Source organism: Stegodyphus dumicola, chromosome 3, assembly GCF_044657685.1.
Source record: "Stegodyphus dumicola isolate Sdum_Otavi_A_Nest chromosome 3, ASM4465768v1".
In the NCBI taxonomy this organism is placed as follows: domain Eukaryota; kingdom Metazoa; phylum Arthropoda; class Arachnida; order Araneae; family Eresidae; genus Stegodyphus; species Stegodyphus dumicola.
In genome coordinates this window covers 214,345,108-214,366,268 of record NC_140770.1, presented here as the reverse complement: position 1 = coordinate 214,366,268, position 21,161 = coordinate 214,345,108, and the positions used below count along the sequence as shown (strand labels likewise).

The window sequence follows — 21,161 nt, the reverse complement described above, 5'->3', positions numbered from 1 at the left end:
TACAGAAACAGAAGAAATGGAAATCTCTATCTGGGAAATTACTCTAGAAAAAGAGCGAGAATCCCTACTCCAGAAGAAAAATATAAATTGGACAGAAAAATAAATATTGATCACTAAATGATGAACAGCCTCAAAATGAGACTAGTGAAAGAGAATTCTAAACGATAAGCATGGAGGAGTTTGAACCTTTAAAGATGGTATCTTACTTCAGCTTTGCAAACATATGCTGCTATGCTACTTTTAAAATTTTTGTATTTTCTCTAATGAATTGTAAATGGCGTAACTGCGAAAAAAATTATGCTTGATAATAAAGTTAAAAGACGGAAAGAAATGGGTTAGCGGGACTGAGTTCAATGGAGTACTGATAAACTGCTAGCTCAGGAAGAGCGTAAAATATCTTAAGAAACTCTTTCAGGTCACAATTAAATTCTGAACACTCATATTTCTTTTAAATATATTTTTTCAATTTTGCCAAAGCGCATTAATAATGTTTATTCTTAGGTGTACCAGTACTTTTATAAATATTTTTGTTTTGTTTTTTTGTACTGTGAATTATGCTTTAATTTCCAAAATTAAGATAATGACAATGAACAGCGCACCAGGAATTAATTGTTATTGCCATTGTACTAGAATTTGGACGTTCAAGAATTTCGGTTTGGGGCAAAAGATGTCAGAAAGAAAGAAATACACAATGGAAAAAGCAAGTACACATTTTTGGGGGGAAGGCGTAACTGATTGTAAAATTGCTTAAGAGCGTTCACTATGGCTTTATATTTGAAAATGAAGAACCAAATAGATTGATCTATTGAACATGAAAGATTAAAATTTATTCCTAAAAGATACTATATTATTTCGTTTCAAAAATAACCTGGGGATAAATAGAAATATCTTGTGTAAGTAATAAAATTTGGATGATAAAATATTTCCGATGGCTTTCATGTAACAGCTATTCCTTGCTTTAGATGAGGAGAAAAATTGCCAAAATTTAATATGTGGCTCTCGAAAGAAGATTTAATATTGTTACGAAATAAATAAGAGACTTCATATTCGTTAATGAAGAGAAAAAGACAGCATTTTCTTATCCTCTCCGTGGTTCAGAGAGGGATTTTAGACAGCACACAGAATTGGGGGGTTTCCTAAGTTAAACCGCTTTTAATAAGGAAGCGAAATAAGAAAACTTTGGTTATATCTTTTGTGCTATACAGAATCTCATATAATCAGTATATTGCATTTAAGAGTTTTAGGAAAACCCGCTTCATAGCCTTGAAGTTACAAAAGTATGGGTACGAAATATTTTTTGGATAAAAAAGGTGGACAAAGAACTTCATGCAGTCACAGCAGGTTGATTGAATTTACTGTTGTTTTTAGAGAGTAAAATTCCCACATAGTCGCACAAATCAGTAGACTCCGTATTCTAAAATTTATAGAATGGTTAAGTAATTTGTAAACAGTTTTATAACTTTAAAAAACACATTTCTAGATTGATATATACCATCATTACTAGAAACGTGTCCTTCTTTTAGTTAAAGTTCATGTATTTTCTGACACTTATCATTAATACAAAAAGATCAGTAATTAAATTAATAATGCAAATGAGTAATGATTAAGGCAGATATTTTTTGTTTTATTGCAATTCTATACATGAAAAGTTTGACATTTATTTCCCAAATTACTTCCTTTACTACTGGTATTAATCAACTAACAGCTATATCCCGATCTCTTAATTTTTACTTTAGTCTCTTGTCACTTAAAAAAAATAAATAAAATAAAACACGTCCTCAAGTCCTCATTATCTATGTTCATTCAGAAACATATTAGCAACCCGACACAGGGCCTAATAAAAACATTCGGGGTTCTAAGAAAAACAATCTTTTTATCCACCACCGACATAAAGTCAAGTTGTCTAGCCATTATGATGAAAAATGCAGGAATTATGAGAAACGGTGCCATGAATTGTGGAGACCCATAACCAAAACCTGTGAATATAAGCAATAACTAGAGATCTCCATATGTAACATACAACAATTAGATTATGTGAGAAAAAGCACTATGAAAAATGTGCGTTTCTTCGAATTTGTAATTGAAAATTGCGGATTAATAACTGCTTCTGAAAAAATGGAAATTCCTACTTAACAATCTATTTTCATCGAAAGAAGCATATCCAGCCACAGATCCCAAATTCCAGATAAATATGAAAGTCTAAGATGCTTTTGCATAATAATAATTAAAAGCATGACTACGACACACATTCAACTCACTAAGTGCTTATCGAATATTATTACTTTATTTCTGGTTCTATAACAACAAAATATATAATTTCCATCATTGTTCCACGCTGCTGGCAACCTTAATGGTACTGAAATTATTTTTCTTTGTGATATTAGTGAACTGACAACACCATTTCATCCAGTCATTAGTCTCTAAGTAGGATAACTATTTCTAACGCTGAATATATTGCCTTACAAATAATCAACTTTGTCTGGGTGTTATTCTATTTACTAATGATTAAATATTTACTCTTAGATATCAGATGATTCATCATGCAGATTTTGAATAGGGAGACATTTATATACACTCATGTTCCTCCTCCTTCCTTAGAAAAGGTGCATTTGCAAGAACACTGAGTATGACACGATTTAATATTTTATCTTCCATGAACATTTCAGGCAATGTCCGGGGGACTTTTGCCCCAAATGAAAAGGCATTCATCTCGCACTGTAGATTAAAAAGCGCTTCATTCTCTGGGTCTCAATCCGACAAATGAGTCCCACGGGCAACACCATGAAGAGAGAGATGGGCGTGGCCTCAATCGATGGTCTCTGCGATTGTCCTCGTCCCGACAACGTGATGATCCCTCCCGAACGGAAGGCAAATACTTCATATTTGGTCGTTTCATATCCTCGACAGACAATGATGGGGATGTCACGCGAAAGGTGACTTATTCGCGCTTCTGTCGCTCTCCTGGAAAGTAGATATCTTCAGATGGAGGAAAAAATATCATAATTAAGCTGTTGGTCATTTTTGTCCATTATTATATTAGTTTCTGTTTTTTAAAAGTTTCTCTTACGAAAGACTCTCAGTATATTATTTTTAATAAGCACTCGTAAAACAAGTTGGATGTGGGGTTCCACTAACTGAAAGTATATTATAACTAAACGCATCTTTTAAACTCGCGTTTGGGTGGAAGGTCCTTACAGAAAAATTTTACTTGCACTTTTTCATGTAATCAGTTTTTATCTTGTTACGATTTAAATGATGCCTAGATTACTGTATTAATGCAGACATTGTAAAGGCTATTCAAAATCAGTACGACAGATATTGAAAGATATTTGAAGAACACACACACACACAACACGTATTCATTCATGGTAGAAATATAAGCCTAACACAACGGATAGCGTTAAAATAAATACCGACTTTTTCCTTAGCAATTATTAATTTCTTTGATATCATAGGCTATGAGATTTCAAGAAGTGAAAATCATGCTGCGAACGGATCTGCTAAACCTCTAGCATGCGTTTATACATATTCTTTATAATTTAACAACAAAGCTATTTTCCACTGTTGTTTTGGTATTTCCTGATAATTCGTGCCCCAAAAGAAAAGCCGTGAAAAAATACTGATGAAGCAGTAACCATGCTGGCCAAAACGTATTTTCATGGAGAATAACATTGTCTTCAAAATGTTTATGTGTGGCAACCCAGGTATGCGAGAAACACACATATGTGTTTTAGAACATGTGGATTTGTACTCTTGAAATTTAAATTCCATTTTAATTATTAATATTTCTTTCTGCATGGGGTAACTTTGTTTTTAGGTACTATTCCGTTTTGAGGGTCGTAAAAAAATTGCAGCGGAAATGTATGCGCAAAAGCGCCAAATCTAGCAAACTCGCCCATTTAACAGCGCGCCAAATCTAGCGTACGCGTTGTTTTCAGATTGCGTAAGTTTATATAGTTCTGTATTTCTTAAGACGCCATTGAAATACTAGTTTAATTTTTTAATCCTTTTTTGATTTTAAATCCTTTTTTCATTTTAAATCCTTCTTTGATATCCTATGGATTTAACAATTTTGGAAGTGCCCATGACGAAAAGACGGCAATAGAATTTTGGGTAAAATGCAGAATCACCCACTGCTTGACGCGTTTTTAAGAATTGCACATACTCCGTATCCATGTGCACATCGACCTATTTTCACTTTAAAAAAAATCCTAGAATTGCACATAAATGGTATTGCGCACACCCTTGACTTTATCTATGAACATATCGACCTATTTTCACTTAAAAAGTAAAAGAAAATTGATAAGAATCCAATTATTTTTACCCTTGTAAAATGTGGCAAACAAATAAGTGCACTGAAAATATTTTCAAAGAAAAGGCGTCATTCATTATAGAAAACTACGTTTGAAAAACCAACGAGATGAAATTATGCTTTAGCGATAAGTCGGTAGTGAAATAGCGATGCAGGCATCCATTCGGTTATGTTTAGCAATTTTTATATAAATTATAATAATGACCTGAAATAGTTATTTACTCTTATGCTTCCATTCAGTCATGTTTAGCCTTTTTCATATAAATTATAATAAAAAAAAAGTATTATAGGAAATTAACCTTTCATCTAAATTAAAACATCAATCTTAGATATTTATTTACTATTAGTATACTTCATTTCTTGCCGCAATTATTAGGGTTGCTGCTATTATTTTTGGCAGCATTGGCATAAAAAATGGTTTGGCGATTTTTTACGGCCCTCGAAACCGAATAGTACCTGTTTTTGTTATAACAAAATACAATTGAATTGTGGAGTTTATTCTCTTTTATTTTCATTACACTGGAATGTACCAGTACATCCAAGAAAAATAGTTTCAACTGTTCTTGGGCCATCGTGATCGTGATGGGTGAAAAGTGCCGAGATTGTGTGCGATGCTGAAGTTATGCTCTAATTCTTGAAGTTATGCTCTAATGCTAGTCAAAGCAGATCGCTGTGCACATGGGTAGAATAACAGCAAGAACAGAGAAGTGTGCATGTTTTCTGTGAGAAAAAGGTAACGTAAAAACATATCACAATTATATGTAAGAGATCGTGGAGCTTCTATAAAGCTGCTTAGGGATGGCACTTACCCAGAACTTTGCTAACTAATGACGTGTTCGTCCATATCGAAAATTTCTGGTGTCAGAAGCCTTTAGATCGTCGAACGGTAACGATCCAAATGCCTTTCCTGAACCTCCATGATTCGGAAAGCTCTCTTTCAGAAAAGTGGTATGTAATTCCACGCAAAGTTTCAAATGAGCATTCTCCTGCCTCTTCTGTGAGCTTAACTATCTCCGCAATACAGCTCATTAGATCGTCAAAAGATTTTTTCCTTCCGATAAATTAACCCTGTTCCTCATTTTCCTCCATATTTAAATAGGCATCAATGTTATCTCTATTTTTAAAAATGAAAAGTCAGTTCAGTATAGTAAAACAAGCTGAACATCCACCCCGTAAACTGTGAAATGCTAGAAGGAAAACAACCTAACTTAGAAATCATACAAATCTTCCGTTCCTGTATTTTGAGTTCACGAAATTCTTTAGAATGACTGAAAATTGTGACCTCTAGTATGATGAGAATTACAATAATATTAGTTATTTTCCTCTAAATTTCAAGCTGTTCTTTACTGTACTATTTAACTGCTATAAGTGTTTTTCTTATCTTGAAACTTGCAGGTTTTTATCCTATTTGTTACTTTATTCATGACTAAAAGAACAATACGCTTCCATTTCCATAATCACTCTTAAAAATACGTTAATTTATGGTTTAATTTTATTTTTACGTTAATTTATGGTTTTTTTTTTTTTTTTTTTTTTTTTAATTTTCCATTTAACTAGAATGCAAATCTCTTTTTCATTCAGTCATGGAATGAAATTGGCTAATTGAAAATAATTTTATTTTGGGAACTTTCTTTAAAAATGCAATTATCGCCGTCTTCTTCTGAAATGAAGTTAATAATGTCAGTATTTTCATATAATATACCGCCTTAATATTTTGCCCTGATTTCCAATTAGAGTATTAAAATTTAATTTTTGGACGTGATCTTAATGTCTCAGTGTATAGTTATTGCTAACATTGCGTTTCACTCGTTCTACGAAGCTTTTTCTTTCCTACATACCATGCTTCTCCGTTTAATTAACCTTTACTATTCTACTAACCATTACTTCAGGCATTGAAAGAACATCTTCAGTGATTAAAAAGTGTTATGCCAAATGTTTTTAGTTAGAGTACAGAATTTCAGTAATAGCTTGGCATCGTAACAATGGCACAGACTAAACCAACCAAAAAAAAAAAAAAAAAAAAAAAAAAAAAAAGAGGGGGCTGGTTCTCAGAATAACCTGCGGAGAAATTTTCTGCACGTAATGAAAAGACGAAAAGAACGTTTTTACTGTCTTTTTATGTCAACAACCGCAGGGACGATGGAGTAATATTTTCATTTCATTATTCATTTTCATTTTACAACGGCAAAGGAAAAACTTCGTTAATGAAATGCGAAAACCCGACGTTATTCTAAGGTGAAAGTTTGCATGAGAAGGTCTGCCTACAGCAATAATGCCAAAACCAACGTTCGTGAAATGGAATTAAGATGCCAAAATCAAATCAGTAATAGGAGAAATCATACTGCAAGGGTATTTTATTGTTGTGCATGGTCTAGGTAAGAATTTAAAATTTGCATGATTTTTATGCCTAAATTTTTTGAAGAGCAAAAGCAAGGAGACAATAAGATAAACATGCGGAAAATTAAATTAAAGTCTGAAGACTAATTTATCTTAGAAATTCGAAATGAATTCTTAAACTGAAGCTTATCATAAAGATATTTTTTTTTGCAAAAATTTGCAAATGTTTACTTTGATATACCATTTAGCATATGAAATTTAATGATAAGGTATGTGGAACAATCAAAATATATTTTAGAATATTTAAATTTTAAAACTGAATGCAGATTCCATTGCAGTAACTAAAGATTGTAGTTTTGTTGCAGTGTTTAAAGAATTAATTTTCGTTGTAATGATTAAAGAATGTCACAAATATATGGAGAGTTATAAATTATAATGAGCTTCGTGATTTAAACATATGACATAATTAAGCGTAATACGAAGGGACTGGTTAATAAAATTTATCTTAAAAAGTTTTAACTAAATTCTTGTTATGTTCACAAGAATTTATTAATATTCTTGATGGCAAGTTAAAAATATCTTTATTTTGCTAATTTATAAATATTCTTAATTTGGCACTCTTCTTGATATGGCAAGTGCTGTTCTGTAATCAAATTTTTGTATCTTGACTGGTTTATCAGAGTGAAAACTGTGGGAAAGCGTTGTTTTGATTTCATTAAATCTTGTTACTTATAAATGAAGCTACATCTCACTTTAAATTAATTCAGGCTGAATACACATCCAGATATAGAAGACAAACCATAATCTGTCTAGTCGTTTCGATTTTAGTACTTAACGCTGCATGAATCTCGTTCTGGAAATGATTAAAACCATAAAATGTTTACGTCTCCCATGTTTCGAGATTTCTGAAAACTGAAACTTCGCATTGCAAAAGCCAGCATGAAGATCAAACAGGTAGTGATGAAGGGATTGTGATTCCAACTAAATTATGCAAGAAACGTTATTTCGAGTACATAGGAAATTTATAAGATCAGTCTATTTCCATTACAATTTTCTGCATTAACCTAAATCTTTTCAGTATGATACATTGCTTTTAAATGATAGTAAAATTTGAATATTAAAACATGTATGGCAAAATTCATAATTGTTGAATATTTAAAAAATATATTTCAGGAACATAATTTATGAAATATATTTCAGATATATTTTGACTTCATCAAAGAATGTCTCTATCTTCTATAGCATCAACAATGTATTTCGTAAACACGAAAAATAGAATGAAAAAGTACTAGATCACAGATTACTCCCTCTCTAAATTTCTTCTCCTCTTTATTTGGTTTCTGAAAGATTTCAAAAACTTGTTTTGAATAGTTGTTATCAAGGGACTATAATATTATCAAGGTAAGAGAAATAAAATAATTAAAAATATGGAGTAAAATAATGGACAAAATTATAAAAAAATGCATGAAGATTAAAAATATTCCAGGTCATTCACAATCTTACAAGAAAATTATTAACTTTAATTTGGAAGCAGTCCTTTTGACCCCTAATTTTATTTTGGTTATGTCCCTTTCCTGTATTAAACTATTACTATATAAATTTAAAGTGCGTCATCTTGGAATTAATCCGCATCATGCCATTACTTAAGAGTACCATTGGGATATTTTTATCCAATCATAGTTAAAAATTTGAACAAAGAAACCAAGTCTATAAATACCGTTGTTAAAAATTGAGCAGTACTATTTTCTACTCCGCCTTCCTGCTGTTTAGTCGTGTTATTTAGTCTCTGTTAGCTATTGCTTATTATTCTGAAAATGTCAACTGCATGGAATTAATTGATGATGTATCAAGATGATTATATGGCTTAAGAATTCGTTATCAAGAAATAGAATTACGTGTTGAAACTACGGCCAGGTTTGTCTTCAAGGGTAATCTTTCCAACTATGCAAAAAAGTCTCTTCAAGTTATTACAAAGTAAAGAACCATCGTCAATATAATTTATTATTTTTCTTATTAATATATATATATATATATTATTATTATTATTGTATGAACTTAAATCCATTTAGTGCGAATACAAGTTATTATTACTTGCGCAATTCCTGCAAAGTTAGTTAATAATAATTTATTTCCTAAACAGTATTGATTAATTGATTATATTATCTCCTAAGTTTAATTAAAGTAGAATTATTTTAAAATTGTGCATCCATACTGGTAAGTTATATTTTGAAAGATGTTTTGAAGTAATTTGAAAGCAAAATGTTAATAATGTTTTAACGGGGACTGGAGTTAAATCATCAAGAAGAATAATATTACAATTGTAAAAGGAAAAATTAAAACATGTAATTATTGTCATTGATCGGAAATTAGTTGACTTTTCAAGGGAAACAAACCAACTCCCGTTCAATGAACAATAATTGATAAAAATACGTAAATATGAAAGTGTTTCGTCTTTACTCGAGTTATAAGTTAAAGCCAAACCGGCAATTCTAGTCAGGCCAAATATTTCCGCGAATAGTTGCTACTCAAAGAACTTTTTCTCATGAAGCATTTTAGTCAATTCAATTTGTAGTAAAAATCAATTACTGTAAAGAAATCCTGTTTTGTAATCATAAACCAAAACTAAATGTTTAACAGCTAAAAAGGCTTAAACCATTCCTACCCCCAAAACTGTGAAATTTTCCCTGTAAGGAGGAATTCCCGCTTTATTCAGAATGTCTGAGCTATCGGTTCAACTATAAAAATGCCCATAAAAGAATTTTATTTTTATGTAATGAAGGAGTTTACTAACACGAATACAGATGATTCATGCTGCAAATAAGTAATCTGCTGCGAATAATAAATATTATAAAGATAATTTTAATTAAAGTTTACAAAAACGATTAATAAAAATCTATTAATTACAGAAATTTAATGCCTTTATCCTACGCTCGTATTATTATTTTTCAACAAAATAATGACGTTACAAAATTAGCTTTCTAGGTCTAGAAAAATATTTCTAGTTTAGCGTATGTTTTTGGCGTAGACCTGAAAAACTGAAATGTGTATAACAGAGCCAGGAAGGGGGGACCATAAAAGCAATTTTTGGTGATAAAATCACAAATAAGATGTATAAAATATAGTTAAATTTTTATACACATGTAAATCACTGAAAAGAACAAAAATAATTCATTATTTCTTCCAGACTACAAAAGTCAGATTATTTAATGAGTATGCGAACAAAAGAAACATTGAGAGAAAACGTATTGCAGAAAAGAGTTTATATGAATTCATTTAAATAAAAAAAAAATTAAACATTATTAAAAAATCAAATTATTAAAATAATACTAATTCTTTAAAAGAATTAATATTATTGACCAAGCTTTACATTAAAACAGCATTCGTTATTCGCTGTGTTAATTGTAACAGTTTTTGGGATTTAAGTACAACACTATACATAGTAATGAAAAAAAAATTGACTAGCTTGGTTAATGGTTATGTAAAGAAAAATTCTGAAAGATGCTTAAAATTTCTTACAGATTCTCGACTTACAGATGTTCACCCTTTCAAGCAGTACAAATATCTATTCTGTAATCCATTTTGGTCACATCTGGCTACATTTGGTACCCTTAAACGGAAGCCGTCCTTTTTTTCTTTTAAATATGAAAATACAGGAGCCGCGACACATTTGATTTTAAACTAATCTCAAGGGAAGATTTCACATAGCCTTAAGTCAAGTGGTCAAAGTAACCAGTCATGCTACTTTAGTACAACAATCGCCAGCTGCAAGCCATTTCTCAATTCCTCATGGAAAGAAGTCAGAAATTTAAATTCTCATATGTTTCACTAAATTTTGAACTCGGTTTTCTGATGAAAATTACTGAACTTTCTGTGGAAGAATATGTAAAACTAATGCGTTGTTTCCTGTTTGAAAATTTAATGGAACATGTAAATAGATAAAATACATGGACAGCATAAAAATACGATAGCAAAATACATCTAAATGAAACAAAAATGCACATACTCATATTTCTTGACATATACATATTTTCATATAATTATTTTTGAACGCAAGCCTTACGGAACTTCATCTAATGCGTTTAAAAATATACTTTACTCTAGTGTTACCAGCTTAGCAAACTGCAATTTTATTCCGGATGAAATACTCTAAATTACATATTCAGCCACTTTCAAAGCGAAACGACATATGTGGAACAATATCTCAAAATATCTTGAAATATGTGAATCTAAAATTTAATTCGCCAAAAAATATTATTATGTTTCACGATTTAAAATGAGGTGTAAAGTAGTTTTGAAACTTAACTATATTGCAGGGAAGTGATAAAACATTTGTTTCCGCTGGTTAAACTAAACTATTACAAAAAGTCTCTTTTGTTTGTACTGATCAACAAAAATGTCATGATTTTTCAGGATTTAATATGGGTATATTTGAAAATAATTTTCTTACTGGGATGTAATAAAGTACTGTTTTTCTGGTTAAACTAGCTAGTAGAAATAAGTCCTTTTTTGTGCTGATCAGTTCTTTGTTTCGATAGGAAAATGGATTTTCATAAGCACTAACAATGCTTATCGTTTCAATGATATTTTCACTTTTACAGCTGGAAATTTGAAGGGTTATATTTAACACAAATCACAAATAAAAATCTACCGGATAGAGCTAATTCTTCAAATAACTAATTGCTTTTTTCATTCTTCGCTACAGAAAAACTCCAGTTTCATCCAGTAATTCACAATATTTTTGCCAACAATTTTCGCATAAAAATAGTTTGACACAATATCTTATACAGAAAAAAACTTCCATACTTCTTTCATGTTGGAAACTAGAATAAATGTTTTCATTTATGATAGAAATTGTAGCTTTAATAGATTTCTTAAGTATCGAGTAAATGGTTGGTTTAAAATAATATAGCACCAAAAATATTTAAAATTTTTTAATATTTGATTATTGAACATTTTTCAACAATGAATTTGGAAAAGAATTATTTTTAAAAAACACAGTGAATCTCTCTGTATAATTAATTTTTTTTTTGCTTTTATTTCAAAATAAAATTTACATAGTGTTTTGTTTTTTAAAAATTAAATTGTTCACTTGTCCACCCCCATCATGCAACTTTGATTAAACTCTAAATCTCAAATATGATTTTATTTGCAGTTCTTCTTATAATGCTCTCAAAAGCGAATTTGATATTACTTGAGTCCTTTTAAGGGCACAGCTATTAGAACAATATTTAACTTTTTCTTTGCTAGAAGTTATGTACATTTAAATGGCGAAACTATTACTTCTGTTCAATCCAAACACAATTTCTATAGCTGATTTTATTCAATCAATGATTCTGATTTGAGCTTTTCAGCATTCCGTTTTATCACTTTAATATCAGATGTAGGAATATAAATACACTTTATGTGAAGTGACGAATGTTTCTGGCCAGATTTGTTTATTAGATATCGATTGGGAAGATATACAGAAAAGGCAACATTCCTCTTATACGTTTCATTTTTTATGAATGTGAACATTTTCATTTTTTATGACACTAATATGCTTAATTTTTGCTGACTTCGTTTTTAACAGTTTAAAATTAAAAATATAAATAAAACATAAATTTCAAACCTCATGAAAGCGATTGTTCAAAATCAATCTTTGCATATAAACTGGCAGATATTTTGATTTGGTTTGCTGCATTTGTCAGAGATACATGGAGTTAAGAGTAACACAGTTTCATTAATAATCGATATAATTTGGAATAAACAATCTGTAGCACACAAATGAGAGTCATATGAATACTTATGAACCAAACTTTATGAAAATATTCTTAGTTAATAATGATTTACATAACATTATTTCGTTTTATATCCACTGTACAAGTAAATCATTACGCATTGCTGCCTTAAGTTCGCATATAACTGGCATTACGATGGCACTATAAAATCACTAGTAGCATCACTGTAATGATAGCTTATTAGTAGAGTTTCAAGAGAGATAAAAATGATCTCACTGCAGTCCCGAACTGGGTATAAAGAAAAGAATCATGCATTAAATTTCAGTACCTTTTATTTTCTTAAAAAGCATGCTTCATCCAAGAACATAATTTCAATTTCGTTGAACGTTTAATTAATGCATTTATACCCTTTTACGCCTTTGAGTGTTTCAAAATTCCAAATAAAGTTTCCATTCCGAAGTTTCCAAATGAACATGCTTCGCGATGGTTATAATTACACAATATCTGTCCGAAGACTGTAATATCTTATGTTACATTCTAGGAATATTAAGTCAAAATTCAGCAATATATGAAATTTCTTATTTCTAAATGGCAATTTGGTCAGTTTAGTTTGTGATTAGGTTGTTTATCCTTACAAGAATTTATTCATTTTCTTTATTTCCAATCTCATTGGCAAGCCTTTTAGGTAAATAATTGCAAATATTTGGTAATTTAATCTTTTCCCCAATTAACAGTTCTTGAAGGGTGAATTTGTGAGATCAAACTCTAAAATTAATGAGAAAGAATAGAGTAATATTTCAGTCAGAAATTATAAAAAGACAGATATCATTGTGTTTACCAGAGCTAAAACGGAGTATATCATCGGAGGTTTCTATTAAAAACAGATTCAAAGCCATAGTTTATAATATTTCAGAATACATTTTAAATTTTATGTTAGTTTGCTATCTTAAAAATCCTACGGTGGCTGGCTGATCAACAAAGCTGGGCTGTATCAACAAAGTTTCAGCAGCCAAATTCTTAAATGCTATTTCTCGAACTTGACCTAGAGTACTTACGAAAATATACGTATATGGAATTTAAATTCAGCTTATAAATACTGTTTTAACTGAAAATTTTTTGTAGGATTTTTGAAAATTTCATAACAATAATGTAACAGTTTCAAATTCCTTTGGCTAAATATAGTTATTGAACAAACACGATCATGTTTAGCGCTCAATCCAAACAAAATTTAGTTTTACTCATGTTAAATTTGTTAAAAAAACTCATGTTTAGTGCTTTAACACTAAATGAACATAAAACATTACTTGAAATTAAGTTAGTTTGACATCATCGATATCGATTCTAATTTCAAAATTATTCATCTCAACCCAAACTTACAAACCTAAGAATTCTTGGTCATGGATTCAACATCTTTCTTTTGGTGATAATAACAGCATAAGTGAGAATTACCTAATACTTTTTTTTTTTCATTTTCATCTTAAGTAGATGTATTTGCTAGGGAAATTAAACAATCAGAAACTGCTGAAAGCTGTTGCCTGAAATACTTAAATGAACTGCGTTAACATATTTAAAAGGGAACCAGCCGCCCAACCAGGATGGTGGTTAGCGACGCTGACTGCCGTACCGAAGGGCCAGGGTTCCAATTCCGAAGAAAGCATGGATGTTTGTAAATGTGTAGTGTATTTGCGGAATGGGAAAGACACTCTAAATATGAGGAGAGCCGAAAGTCCTCTCGAGTAGCTGGTGGTAGGGAAGAAGGGTGGGAGGACCCGAACCCGTTTGCCTTGGGTGCGTTCCTTCAAAACTGGGGGCAGAACTGAGTAAAGCTGTATTGTCAACTGGTATGGTGCTCAAGGCTGTTGCTAATTACAGGCGCAGACTTTCACTCCTTACCACGATGAATTCCGTGAGGTTGTTCTGTTGTTACTGTCAGACAAATGAGGTTAAGTCAGAACAACAACAAGAACAATAAAAGGGAACCATCAGAAAAATGGGAAAAAAAAAAAAAAAAAAAAAAAAAAAGGAAAGAGGTTTTCATTGTTTTCAGAAGAAAAATTAATGAAAATAACAGTAATTAATTTTCCATATTTAGATGTAAAGATGGAAAGGTATACGAAATGAAAATGAAAGGCTGAGCGCAAAAGAGTAAAATTGATTTTAATGGAAATTACTATTATTCAATTTCAAACATTAAACCTGCAGTGTTTTCTAGAGCAAATGAAAGTCAACAGTGAATAAGTTGAATAATAAATGCGAAAGTAGAGTCACTACACGTTCTTTCTGCACATTATGTGGAAGTAGTAAAATGAGACTTTCGGTCCGCAAAATAATGTATCTAGATCAGGTGTTCCCAAACTTTTTCTTTCATGGAACTTTTTTAAAAGAGTGGTTTTCTTCATCTACCGCAGTATATGCTTTTTTATAATACATGAATACATGCCACATAAACATAATATAGATAACCGCTCATCGATAACTTAAAGATAACAATTAGACTAAGAACAAAGGTTTTAAAGAAAATGGTTTATTCAATTTATGTTTTATTAGATTTATGTTTTATTATTTTTTGTATTATCGAATTTTTTATTCTGTAAATGTAAATAAGTTTTCATAAGCAAAATCACAGAGTCTGATGTAACAGAAGTTCGATTTTAATTATTGAAATGGCTGTGGTAGATGTATGGATGCAATTTTTTGTAATATTTGCCATAACATTTCTTAAAACTGAAATCAATTCTTTCAAATCTATTCAACTTGTGTCTTATTTTTCTTTGCAAAGTAATCATAATAGGTAAGAATAAGTCAATAACGCCGGCTCGATCAAAATTTGTGAGCCAAAGGGCGTTAGCCCCGAACGGTTATTATTTTCGTTTTGGCATTTTGCATTGACTCACTGTAAACGGCGAATCACTTTTTAAATTGTTGTCATCAAATATTAGAGCTCTCTATTATATTTAAAGAAATTTAAAAATGAAGAATCTGCACAAATGTATGTATGTTTCTCGCATTGTGATAACAGAACAGTACTTAGAACCATAAAATTTTGAATAACGGACGTCTACACTCAAATATGGGCACCTGGAAGCAGACATTTTGCAATTTGTTTCATTATCTATTTTATATTTTGTAAAGAATTTATGAGTTTTTGATTAAGAATCTCAGCGATTTCAAAGTGAGCAATAGCAACACTGTACGGAATTATCTCCAGCACGCGAGACTGTGTATCGAAAATTCTAAGAATATGCTCTTTTAAATATTTTGTGATAATGCTGTTGAATTGAATTTTTACGGTTTAAGTACGAAAAACATGATATTTAACAAAGGAACACACAGAACGTAAAAAAAAAAAAAAAAAAAAAAAAAAAAAAAAAAAAAAGGGGCCCCTTTGGCATAATATAAAATATCAAAGCTTTCAGATTTTTTTTTTTTAAATTTTACTTATTTTTCTCGGATGAATTTAAATTTCAAAACTTAGCATGTCCATTTGTTTTGTATGCGATTAGCGCTTGTAAGTCTTCCTGAAATGCAATAAGCTTTTCTAGCATCATAATATCAATATCAAATGTATCGCAATTCATCGATTCTTTGAGCCATACATGCACATTCCAGTTTTCAATGTTCTTACTGTCAGACATTATAGACAGTCTGTAAGCGAACATTACAGACTTCTTCTAAATTTTGCAAGTGGCTTGCATGTAACAATATATCTTCTGAGGAAATAAAACTATTTGCAATAACGAACAATTGCTTTAAGTGGTCAAAGCAATGAAATTCATTTGTGTCTACAGAAAAAAACCAAATTTAGGACGAAAACCGATGATAACTGTTATAGCTTCAGTAAAACTGATATCTCTTTATAGCAATTTATTTTGTGTAGCGTCGAACAATGCATACATATCAGCCAAGTAGAATAAATATATATATTTATGTATATTATTTTATCTCTTGTGTCACCATAAATTTATCAGCTTCAAGTTCGTATTTTTTTGTGCTTCTGACTTTTCCCTTTTTTTATATTGCACTTATTACGTAAAAAATATATGTTTAAAATTGATGTTGATTTAAATAAAGTCTGTTAAATAATTTCATTGCATTTTCCCTCTTATATGCATCTTATATGACTTCTTTCTGACTACATTATGTAACTTTATACCAACAAACAATCAATTGTCAATATTATTAATAAATGATTTTTGCAATCAACGGGATTTTGATTATAGCTTTTCACTTTAGAAGGTTCTTTCTCCCTAGTCTCTGTATGCCTTTGTGGTGTAACAGTAGCACACTCGGCGCGTATTCGAGAGGTCCAGGTTCAAGTCCTTCGAGTATATTGCTCATTTTTCACGTCTTCAGTATAAAAATAACCTAATAAGTCTACAGTGTCGCCCGAACTAAAAACAAGGTGGTGGATGATGATTGTTCACGACCAGGATTTGGCGACTGGGTTCCCTAATCACCATTAGCCTTATATAAGGGGGAGTATATAAGGTATTTTCTTCCTCCATTCTGAATGCCTTCGTGGTGTAACATTAGTAACGTTAACATAACCAGGGCGTATTCGAGAGGTCCAGGTTCGAGTCTCGGCGAGGGCATTGCTCATTCTTCAGGTCTTCAGCATCAAAATAACCTAATGAATCTACAATTTGCCGGGGATATTTGGCTATCCACCCCTCGAGCACTACTGACCCCCTAAAATTCCATCGATCCCGTTAAAACTCTTTATGTAAAGATTCGGTTACTACTTCGCATTGTTTACATTCATGCTTATTCGTAAAGAACGTAAGAGTTTTGTAGGATTATACCAGTCTCTATGCAAAGAGTTTTGAAAAGAATTGGGAAGATTAACGTTTATAATAAATTCGTTTTCCAATTGTTAGATAGTGCACTAATTGTTCAGCAATTGCAGTTCATAAACTCGGAGAATTTTAAACACGTATAAGCAACTGCTTTTTCAATACAGCATTTATTCAGAGGTCAAGTTAAGACAAACAAGCTAGCAACATTAGTATTGAGAGTTGAGCAAAAGTTGAACACATCCATATTTTCACTGCTTGTTTAGCATTGATTTTTTCGGGTTTAACTTTCTATACAAATTTGTTTTCAAATAAGTGTTCTTTGTTGCGTCTAGCAACAGAACGAAAATAGCGCTTTTCAGGATTACTAAGCAAACAATATCCTAACAACTACACATGTTGATCGTAAACAGCGTGAAAAATTCTGCAAATATTTTCTTTACAACGATATGACATAGAAGGGACTGGTTGCGCGTACATTTATTATTCCATTTAGTCACATATAAAGGCAGACGGCTCAAAAATGTATTTAGACAGAGAGAAGTTTTGATTGGTATATTTTTGCGTTTAGTTTATAATGAACATACATTATAAAAGTTGTGTCTTTATAATAAATGGTCATTATCTGAATCATTTAAGGCTTTCCAATAATAGCTTTAGATGTGGTTAAAACTGAAGTTAATTATTTTTGAAGAAATTATTACAATCGATAGAGTGAGAATGACTCACCTTTAACTACTAATAATTTCTGCGCAGAGACTGTCTGGAAGGAAGGAGCGTCGGCGGACACTTCACATTTGTATGTCCCCGTCGTTGTTACATCTGTATCCTGCATATATACTGTTCCATTTGCCGATTTTACAAGCTGAAAGAGAATATAGATTTTGAAACTCTGCTAGATACAAATAAGTAAAAAATTATTGTTTTATATTGTTTTATGACTAAACGAAATATACAACATTAAAAGTACAAACTATATCTCTTTTTTACATGTGCTACACATTTTTGAAACCTGTGAAAATATAAGAATATGATAATATTTGAATTAAAGATAATTATCATTTAGTGAGTATCATATAGAGTTATTGAAGGTAATAGAACAATGTAAATAAAGATAGTTATCCTTTAGCAATCACATTGCATAACGTTTCTTCAGTTACATATTTAGCATTAAAATAATTTGAATACTTCTTGAAATAAATGCCTGAAAATAGGTAGCATTATTTACAATAGTCTGAATTGAATAGCTGTGCAATTTTGTGTTGTAGCAATAGTTGAACTTAAGCAAATAAAACACAATCACATTGCTGACACGGTTTGAAAGTAAATTTTCGCCTTCCTTCACGTGCGTATAAGTATGGTTTAACTAGTAACAATTTCGGCTGGTATTCAGAGAGTACTGAATTCATATCCCGACGAGGACTAGCTGATGATGATTCGTCACCATCTGAATTTGTCCGACGTTCTTGTTCCCTCCTACCAGTCATCTCTTAAATGGCGGAAGAATAATTCTAATTGTTCTACAGATGTATCAACTGCAAGAAGGATAAGGTATGGACGCAAAGAAAAAGGCAACAGAATTTGCTCCCACAGCTTGCTGCATAATAGGCTTAGTTATTAAATTCTTAAATTACGGTTTCTCCATACAGTTCAAGTTAATTAACCAGAAAAGATAAGATTTCTCCAAAATTAGTTTGTTTATTTTATACAATGAGTACCAGGCTTTAAGATAACATTTATCACACTGCAAGATATGTAAACATATCTTATAATAAGCCTTTATTTGTGCTTAATTGAGATCTAAAGATATTGGGGTCACGAAAGGCATTTTTAAAATTAAACTTTCGACAGAAGAAACTCAGCAAATTACTGCCTATAAAAATAATTAATTTAAAAGTTTGACTTTGTTGGGTGTTATAATTTTGCCGCGTTTTCACACAAGCAACAATTAAATAACTAAAACAAAATATTGTTCAAAGTAACTAGGATCATGTTGAAATTGACTTTTCTGAAAACATAAAACACTGCTCTACTAGATATATAGTTTTAGCGTAATTTGAATGTAAAATTGAGGTAGTAGAACAAAACTCATAAGTTAAAAGTTTCAATATCTGTAAGCAAATGTGATGAGATATAGTCAATTTTCTTGTCAGATCTCACATTTGAGATCCTAAAATTTGAGATTATCACTGTAATTTATATGAATTCTCTCATAACAAAATGGAAGTAAAATTTATTTTACTGTAACAATTATTAATTTAACATAAAAATGTTTATTATTTTTAATTGTTTAAAAGAAATATAAAATAATTTTGGAATTTCTTCGCATGATCCCCTGTGGAAAAGTATAAATGCAGCACAAAATAGTTTTAGAAATTTTGGACAAATAGCTCGAATGTTTAACAAACATCTAAATGTTCATACATTAGTATTTGCTTCTTATCACTAAATCAGTTTATCTACATAATGCATAGTTACTTATATTGTGTGTAACTCAGAGAATAAAACTTGAGACGATAAAGAGTTTAAACTGGTACTGAACAACATTTATTTGATTTTGAGACAAATATCACATATTTTAAATTTGAATTAGAATCAAATTTAAAGCTGCAAGTCAAAAAACTAAATTTCATAAGCGACAAATTTAATAGGAAACTATATTGCTTTAAATACAAACTCTTTATGTTTCACTTACACTAAAACAATTCAGAGAAGGCGTTTCAGAAGAAGAAAGGAAACCTGAAGCTACATAATGTTTCTTTAAGTTTTATCTAATATTGCAGATATTTCTCCTTAAATTTGAGGATAATCGTATAGTTACCGGTAATGTTTTTAATAGAGTTTGACAGTCTATGTATTTTAGGTTAAAACTTTAGATTTTCGCCAAACAGACGCCTGTATCAATAAAACGTCTTTTCTTAAAAGAGGAAGGGAATATAAAATTTAAGCAGAAAAATTTATTTCTAAAATTTCACGCCTTCAGAACTACAATTAAAATTTCATTGCAATGATTTCAGCTGGGAAAAATTACCCGGAAATAATACAGCTTTAATTAGCTCTAATATTATTAAACGCTGATAGTATTATAAAGCACTCGTACTATCGCCTGCACTCAGTTATACAGTAATTATATTATTAAATACACTCATGGTGTGTTTAGATTATGGTAAAATAGAGCTGTCTGTCTGAGGAAAGAAATACCATTTTGGAAAACTTTTCAAAGGAAATTGGTGTGTGGGAAGAACTACGAATACTCCCATGTAGCTAGTCCGACCGACAATATTTGGACTCGGACTGAACTATCAGTGTTCGCTTTTACATATACACAGCGATAGCGCAGAGGGGGGGGGGCTCCTGATCAGCCGGGATTTCAGTACGGTTAGCGAGTTGACTTTCTCTTTCCTAGTCGTTCTTTAAGTGGGACAGAATGCTGGGTATTTTCTTCTTTCTTATTGAGTACCTTTGTAGTGCAGTTGGGAAGCAATTGCAATAGTAATTGGAAGGACGTGGTTTCGAACCCCAGCGAGAGCATTACGCATTTTTCGTATCTCCGGGTCTGAAATAAAACGCTTCATGATCTCGGCAACCTGTTGAACTCCGCCACCGTTGAGCTTCATCCCAGATTTCATGGAAATCCTTTCTCCTATAGCACGGATCTACCTGCTGGCACACTAGAGAGCTAAATCCACGCACGAAACATCGAACTAGTTTATATTTAATTAAAGTAATCTGCATTATGTATATTTACTACGAAATCTCAAAATGAAATTTCGTAGACGCATTAACGAGCAGAAACAACAATTTTCCAGTAATTAATATAAACACGCCACTCTAAAACGTGAAATGTGCTATTAAATATTATATGATAAATGTGTGATGTGGACACACATGACTTCCTTTTAAGGTCTGTTAAATTATTTACACATTTTTTATGAACTTTATTTAAACTTATTTCATCGAATTTCGATAGAGATATATTTCTGGTTCAATCAATTCAGTTCT

General features: G+C 31.1%; 1 protein-coding gene across 1 annotated transcript in view; it reads right to left on the bottom strand.

Moving 5' to 3' along the window:
• LOC118182209 (uncharacterized) overlaps positions 1 to 21,161 on the bottom strand; it is a 598,191-nt gene that overhangs the window by 37,693 nt on the left and 539,337 nt on the right. Inside the window, exon 3 of the mRNA XM_085813841.1 lies at positions 17,889 to 18,024. Within this exon, the coding sequence (XP_085669967.1) occupies positions 17,889 to 18,024 (136 nt within the window). The remainder of the gene's footprint in view (positions 1 to 17,888; positions 18,025 to 21,161) is intronic.